General features: G+C 39.6%; 1 protein-coding gene across 1 annotated transcript; it reads left to right on the top strand.

Moving 5' to 3' along the window:
- Positions 1 to 1,207: 1,207 nt before the first annotated feature.
- On the top strand, positions 1,208 to 3,827 carry LOC311150194 (homeobox protein Hox-C9). Its single transcript, XM_084187536.1, has 2 exons — positions 1,208 to 1,825; positions 2,927 to 3,827. Exons 1-2 carry the CDS (start codon positions 1,255 to 1,257, stop codon positions 3,172 to 3,174), a joined length of 819 nt encoding a protein of 272 aa, XP_084043662.1. The 5' UTR covers positions 1,208 to 1,254; the 3' UTR covers positions 3,175 to 3,827.
- The last annotated feature ends 4,068 nt before the right edge of the window (positions 3,828 to 7,895 follow it).

The raw sequence follows: 7,895 nt of genomic DNA, 5'->3' as shown, positions 1-7,895 counted from the left end.
TGTGGAGTCAATTATTGCAGCAAATCTGAATCAGCCTTATATAGATAGCCTTATATAGATAGGCCTGGCTGAGATGAGAAGGACACATTTTGAAATGCACATTTTGTAGGATATTGTTAGCCGTAGAATATCCACAGACTTCTTCTCTGTTGGCATAAATTACAACAAAAAGGCTTATTCTGGGATCAGAGATTAGCTAATACCATATTAGTTTTACAAAACAAGAAAGTTTATTCATCTTGCTGCAAGCCTTCATCTCTAGCCTGATTATTCCTTGAACCAATACCTCCTCTCCACGGCAGCATATCGTCCCTCAGTCCCTGTCGTTGCTGTCCGTCCTCAGCGTTCCAGTTTGATGGGACTTGTCTCACATGGACAGTGTTGCTTTTATGTTAAGATAGGAACTCGACTGCAGTTTTATTAACGACACGTTCATGAACAATCAAATGGTCCTCATAAACATTTATTGAAGGACATAAAAACATGCACGGCCGGCCACTTGCCGAATATAACAGCTGTAGTGTGCAAAGTTTCAAGCATCATAGTAGGTATTTCTCCTCTTTATATCTAAAGCATACAAACCCAATTTGGGGGAAAAATATCCAAATTATCCCAATTTGTAGTGCGTGCAAACTTTTTCTTGATCATATATTACATAGCCTATATTACAATATTGTAGACTATCCAATATTATCCAGGCGGCTCATTGTAAAATAAAAAAGTAAAGTAACAATCTTTTCCCGATAAAAAATGGAATACCGTTATACAATGAAAAACGCAAAATAATAAAACGCCTTATGTGTTAGAGAGTGAGTTTAATGATCTATTTTACTGCTGAACTGTGTCTATACGCGCATAAAGCTGGACTACATAGATTACGCACACTAGACAGAGATTGATTACATCAACAAATAGTGCCTGCGATGTCAAACCTAGCCAACCCCAGCCTGTTTTACGACATATTCTACTATTTTTTCTGATATTTTATCAACGTCAGAATAGAATACTGTTGAATTTACCTATAATGCATCCAGGGAAAAACATCTGAATATGATTCTATAATACATTTATTGTGTAACGCTATGATAACTCGCGCATTGATCCACTGTGCAATTTTTGTGGGGGTAAATATAATCACGTGTTGCTAAGGCAGCCAATAGCAGCTGGGGAAGCTTTGAGAAATAATTACCTGCGTTGATTGTTCTATGGGTAGATTTTTAAAAAAAAAGTACACACACTCCTTATAATAATCGGATGCATGTAAAAGAGAACGGAACCATCGACATGTCGACCACGAGTCCCATATGTAATTATTATGTGGATTCATTGATACACCATGAAAGCGAGGATGTTCTTGCGGCTCGATTCTCGGCTCCTGGTTCGCACCCCACCGGCCCTCGTCCGACGTCCCTTGTACCGGAGTGTGGTGACTATCCCTCCTGCAGCTTTTCCCCGAAACCACCCGTGTTTACTACCTCTTGGGCCCCTGTTCACTCCCAGTCCTCAGTGGTTTACCACCCATACAGCCACCAACCTCATTTAGGAACGGACTCAAGGTATGTACGGTCATGGCTAGAGCCGATCTCGGGGGCCATGTCCTTCCCTGGCTACCCAGCCAACGGCAGACACTATGGGCTGAAGCCCGACGCCTTCCAGGAGCATCGAGCCGGTGACTGCCTCTCCTCCAACGGACGCACCTACACGGATTATCTCTACTGCACCTCCGCTGACATTCGAGAAAATAACCAAACGAACATCCCTTCTCCCGAGACCGAGCTTTTGGCTTCCGGAAAGCATAAAGACGAGAAGCCAGAAATAGATCCGAGTAAGTTCAAGCCCCTTGTTTTACAACCGGGAATGGGGGGTTGTTTGGATGAGATTCTGTCTGTGTTAATTGCGTTTGATTTAAAGCTGGGCTATAGTGTCTCTTTCCCATAATATGCTCTTTCATCCCTCTTTTCTTTCCTCGACTGAATCTTCTCTGCTAGGGGGCTACCTTGTGGAACTATAAAGAGACAAACGGTAGTAGGATTGGGCTATAAAACGACGAGCGGGTTATAAAATGGGACTCGAAAAACAAGTCTAATACTATGGACGTTGTGAATTTAGAGGGACACTGAATGCAACATGCTCGCCTCTCAAGCAAATATGTAGCCTATTTTATGTGCTAAATACTTTTTACGCATGAATTGGGACTCCCTGCCAACATTTATCATCATTTTAATCTATTTTGGTGGTCACCATGGTTTATGCTACTATTTTATGTTATGCTAGTATGCCACTATCCCCATAGGCCTACATGAAAAATACACTACTTTTAATGAACTTTTAAAGATAATCTCAATGGGATATTATGTTGCTATATCAAGTATCAAGTATATCCAGTAAAAGTGGATAAACACCAAAGAGAAAACATGATAAAGAACTATCATGGCAACACACGGTGTAGCCTATGTGTAGGCTATATGTTGTCTGTTGCCATAGGCTAAATGTTTTCCATTTCAAGACAAATTCAGATATAACGCCAAACAACTTGAGGAATGTTAGCAACATATTCGAGGGACTTTCACTACCGACTTGTACATGCTTGAATCACAGGCCGTTTTATGGGCCTATAAAGTGAATAAGCCCATTGAGTATTTTACGACGGCATTGCTCAGAAGTCTAAGAAAGGGAAAAGCTGGAAGAGCATCACTAAATGTTGTAAAGTTAACATATAGGCCTACATTTGACGTTTGATTCCTACAGCATTAAATTTGCTGATACATTCGAGGGATTATTCCACCACTTTATCTGAAGACACACTAGTTTTGTACTGGAGACCCACAGGACAAGGCTATAGACTAGGGCCATTGTATTATTGTCATTGCTTCAAGTTTATTGCTGACTGATAATGTGTTATCTGTTTTTATGTGTTGATTTGCAGATAACCCAGTGGCAAATTGGATTCACGCGCGTTCTACAAGGAAGAAGCGGTGCCCTTATTCAAAATACCAGACTCTCGAACTCGAAAAGGAGTTTTTGTTCAATATGTATCTAACCAGAGACCGTCGATACGAGGTGGCAAGAGTCCTCAACCTCACTGAGAGGCAGGTCAAAATATGGTTCCAGAACCGGCGGATGAAGATGAAGAAAATGAACAAGGAAAAAACCGACGCAAACAAAGAACAATAATAAAGGAATGGTTACAAAAACGGCAATGGACAAAAACAAAAATCAGACAACAGTAAAATAACCACTATTGCCTTGGACAACAACAAAGATAAACCAAAATACATTATGCTCCCTTCTTAATGTTGGATTTTGGGTTGGATTTAGTTTTTGTATTAACCCCACCTTCCATGTTTGATGCTGAATATTTGTTTGTTTCCTACGGGCACTTTTCTTTGTCCAGGTTTAAAAGAACCCCATTCTAAGAAAATAAAACATTCTGCACTTACTTTGAAGATACGTGTATGAGTTTCTTTGCATAAGGGACATTTTAATTAATTATATTTTGGACAAATTAAAAATGTAGGCCCCGAAGTAGGCCTATAAGAAAGAGAATACTTGAATTATTTTAACTTCTTCACTCCATAATTTATGATGTCCATGTGAATGTTTCTTCCGTGTTTGTTTATTTTCTGTGTTGTGGGTGTAGTAGCATATTTTGTACAGAAAGAGAACATCTGCCGTCTTAACAAAATGTCTGTCTTGTGTCTATGTGGTAACGTAACCGTTTGATGTACCTATTTGTGCATTTCATATTCAGTTGATTGTATAGGCACGTTTCATTCATTATAGAAGTGTAGATATAGGCCTACTCAAATATAAACATTATCACGAGGCTCTTGTGTTTTCTCTATTTATTTTAAGCCATGTCTCCAAACAAAACAAACTTAAATATGCATGCAATCTTACTACCAATTTAGATCCATATGTAGTACAGCATATTGCAACGTAAAGCACACATTTGTGGCGCGTCAAATAGCCAATGAATCGACAATGATGTCAACACAAAGGCACACAATCCGGATTTGTGTTAATCAGGAGAGAAATACCTGTATGAAATTCAATAGCCCAATTTCCCTGCACGTTGTGTGGAATATTGGAAGCAGATGGAACGTTTCCTAATCCTCGTTCTAGTATTTGCAGGCTAATCAGAATATTTAGACTATCACTCTTTAGACTACCAAGTGCGCCGATAAGAGGGTTATTTTTTCTCTCTCGAATAGGCCTATCTATATAAGTACGCCAACACCTCAATGCTGTTACTATGATTTAACAAAACTTTTGTTTTATATGGTGTTGTTTTGATACATATTATATTTTAATGCGTCAATTTAAGGTTACCACAGGCCACCACATCTATTCACAAATCTACCACAACTAGTTTGCATTGCACTGCGTAAACATCCAAGACAGCCTATAAATCAAAATGTAGTAGTAAAATGTGTTATAGAACAAATAGGAAACAGTCATTACTCATATTTTGGAAAATAAATATACATGTATTTCGTGATAAAAACCGCAGCGACAACTTCATATCAAAATATGGCCAATAAGCCTGTGTCATCACAGGTCTAGCCATATGTGTCACATGTAATAATTTATTTTCCTAAGCAAAAATACTAGCAGCTGCGTATGAAGATAATATTGTCTTTAACCTTTAACCATGTTTGAGGCACCTTTGCGTGTGCATGAAGCTAAGGAAGAAGTAGTTAGGCTAGCAGGAATTCTGAACAAATCTTGTAACAAGCGCTATAGGCATAGTTTAAACCAACTTCCTCATAAGCGAAAATAGATCATTAAAGAGAGAGTAATTACATTTACATTTTATACATTTAGCAGACGCTCTTATCCAGAGCGACTTACAGTTAGTGAGTGCATACATTTTTTTTTTTTCATACATAATTACAATTAATAAATTATAAGAAACGTATTTCGATCCATTCGTCTTATTTGAAAGGTACCGAAATTAAAGTTTTCTAATGTGAAAATAAATTCACATGTCTGGCATTTGTTGCCTGGGTTCTTGGCCTAAATTGCCCTTTTGTGGTGTTGAACAATATGGACAGGATGTTGTAATATCAAAGCCCAATCCAGTGTATTTCCGCACAGGACAGAAACGCTGCTTTTACAGCCCTGTTGGAGCTCGGTTGTTTGTCTCAAATACAGACGAACAAAGCAAACCCGACTAACTGGCTAGACGTCTGGGCTAAATTACTTTATGGTTTTAATGGTGGGACGGTGGGACGGTGGTTGATGGTGGACTCGTTCAAAGGGGACTTACTACAGCTAGTTTGTCTGTTGGGCCCACCGCAAACAAGCCTGCTGCCTTCCCCCTGGGCAGGTCTCTCTGAGCACGGGAGAGTGGGCTATTAGACCGCAAGAAGAGAGGAAAGCCAAAAGCAGTATAAATGCGTGGGACTATATAGTCTATTCGTTATCTTAAGACAATCCATATGGAGAGCATGTCAAAAACTATTCTGAGTGGGTCTACTGAAATAGAAGCAGATACAAAATGTTGGAGGCCCTATAAGGAAATTGTTTATTTGACAGATCGTAAAATACATTTTCAACACAAATTTGTGGTCGTATATTGATTATGTCTACTACTGCATTTATTTTTTCCCTCATGTAAACACGTCGATTTGATGATAGCATGCATGGTGCAGATGAATGTTGGTGATCGAACTCAACACTAGATGACACTGTTGACCGACTGTATTGCTGTGTGCTGCTGTTGCCTTGCATGGTGCAAAAATGGGGAGTGGGCTAGACCTATGCCTACAGGTCTACTGATGAAATAAATGCAGCTTTCGTATACGTATAAGCCTAGTATTTGTAGTTAACTAAAGCTGGTTTGTATACATGTTAATCAAATAGGCTTCACTGTTAGCACTGGGGCGGCAGGTAGCTTAGTGGGAAAGAGCGTTGTGCCAGTAACCGAAAGGTCGCTGGTTCTAATCCCCCAGCCGACTAGGTGAATTGCTCCTGTATGTCGCTCTGGATAAGAGCTTCATGAATAGGAGCTTACATTAGCCTAATCGATTAGGTTGGTTCTGCATATTTGCACCAACATTGATTGGCCAATTAACATTTGGACTAAAATTTGAAAACAACACATTTTTCACGTTAAGCGCAATTGAAATCACTTCTTTGCCACGGTTTTTACGGCAGTGGTGTGGTCTAGCTTTTCTCTGGAGAGGCGTGGACCTTGCACCATAAACCTTGTATCAGCCACCATATACTTAAGAGAATACCAGACATTTCCGTATAAAAACAATGTAGATCCTAATAATAACTAATGATAATAATAATAATATACTAATAGTTATTGTAATAATACTGTTATTATTAGCATTTATAGGCCTTCATCAGAAGCATAGTATTATAGCCTAATAGTAGCCTATCAAAGTAATGTTTTTGAGTCCTTTTCAGTGCTTTTGTTGTTGAAATAGCAATCAGCATATTTATAGACTGTGACAAGTCTGTAAATGTTCTCTGTGTGCCTTTCATATGTTACGATGATGTGTAAAAATCGTCAGTAACACCACAAAACCAACATGAGCGCATTCAGGGAGAGGCCATGCTACAACTAAGTTATACACAACTGAAATAAACATTGAGCTATTGATATCTCCGCTGAAATAATGAGACATCTAATGTAGTCTAATGTAACAATTTATTAATTGCACGTGGCAGATTTACTACTTTTGCTCATAGGTTTAACAGGGTCAGTAGAGTGAGTCGGGTATACAGGCCTTGTTTATATTTGCTCATGCCTGGGTTTCATGGCCTTCTATAGTTAAGTGCGCAAGGGACTGGCAAATCGCTTATAGTTAGTAGGCCTATAGCTCAAGTATGAAAACTAAGGGCTAATGTTGAGCGAGAAAGGTTAGACATTTAAATATTTTTGTGATTTTGTTAAAGATGCCAATATCATTATTCTATTCCATTATCACATTTGTAGTTATATGTGCTAGGCCTGGCCTACTCGCTAAAGTTATATAGGCCTTTATGTTTTGTTACCCTGTCATAAATAGCAGGCAGTATAGTGAGCCCTCAAGCAGTGCTATTGTGTATTTATGGTAGGCTGAGCTAACAGCTAACAGCATCCCTTTTAGACCATTATTTGATATAAGGAATGGCTCTCAAACTATATAATATACACGAGGTTACATATGAGGACTTTAAGAACAAAGCCTTTTTTAATGTATTTGTTATATGTGTGTAGCTTTACATGGGTGAACTGGACCAAAAACCGTCCCTGGCATTTCTAACAAACCGGCCCATTCTTTTCCCTTGAGCCCCACACACGTCCCATTCTTTTCTTCCAGGCCCCCACACCGGCCCATTATTTTCGTTGAGGCCCCCATTATTAGCCAGATAATAATAATTTTGCGCAAAAAACCTAAGTTATACAGGCCCACTGGGCTAAAAACGGACCAGCACGCTCCAGTAGCACTATGTATCATAGTAATTTGGCCACAAAGATAATTTGAGAGTTGATCATTTTCACATGGTGATCATATGCATCATATTGAGCTCCTTTTTCTTGTTGTAATAGAATGGTTAGTGCAGGTTGTCTATCATGGTGGGGGGGGGGGGGGGGGGGGGGGGGGGGGGGGGTTGTTGAGAGGGAGGATTATGGTGGGGGTGGTTGGGTGGGAAGCTAAAAAAAAAAAAGAAGGAAAAAAAAGAGAGAAGCGCTTGTGACTGTGTCGGCGGAGCAAGCCAGCTATAACCTTAACACATTTCCAAAGCACACGCCATGAGCCGGATTTGAGGCTGAAAAAAGGAAACTACTGGAGATAGTGAGAAAGACTCGATGAGAAGAGTGTTGGAGCGCGAGAGAGCTGCCTGAGACTGTCTGTCCAAACGGGCAGCGTTTCTTCATCTAGTTCCGGTTT

Source organism: Coregonus lavaretus (assembly GCF_964263955.1).
Source record: "Coregonus lavaretus genome assembly, chromosome: 22".
In the NCBI taxonomy this organism is placed as follows: Eukaryota; Metazoa; Chordata; class Actinopteri; order Salmoniformes; family Salmonidae; genus Coregonus; species Coregonus lavaretus.
This window is presented reverse-complemented; position numbering and strand designations above follow the sequence as displayed.

Bases quoted from the DNA above. Each gene is read 5' to 3' on its own strand.
- LOC311150194 (XM_084187536.1), top strand. From the start codon at position 1,255: ATGCATGTAAAAGAGAACGGAACCATCGACATGTCGACCACGAGTCCC. The intron at 1,826-2,926 runs GTAAGTTCAAGC...GTTGATTTGCAG, and splicing joins GAAGCCAGAAATAGATCCGA to ATAACCCAGTGGCAAATTGG.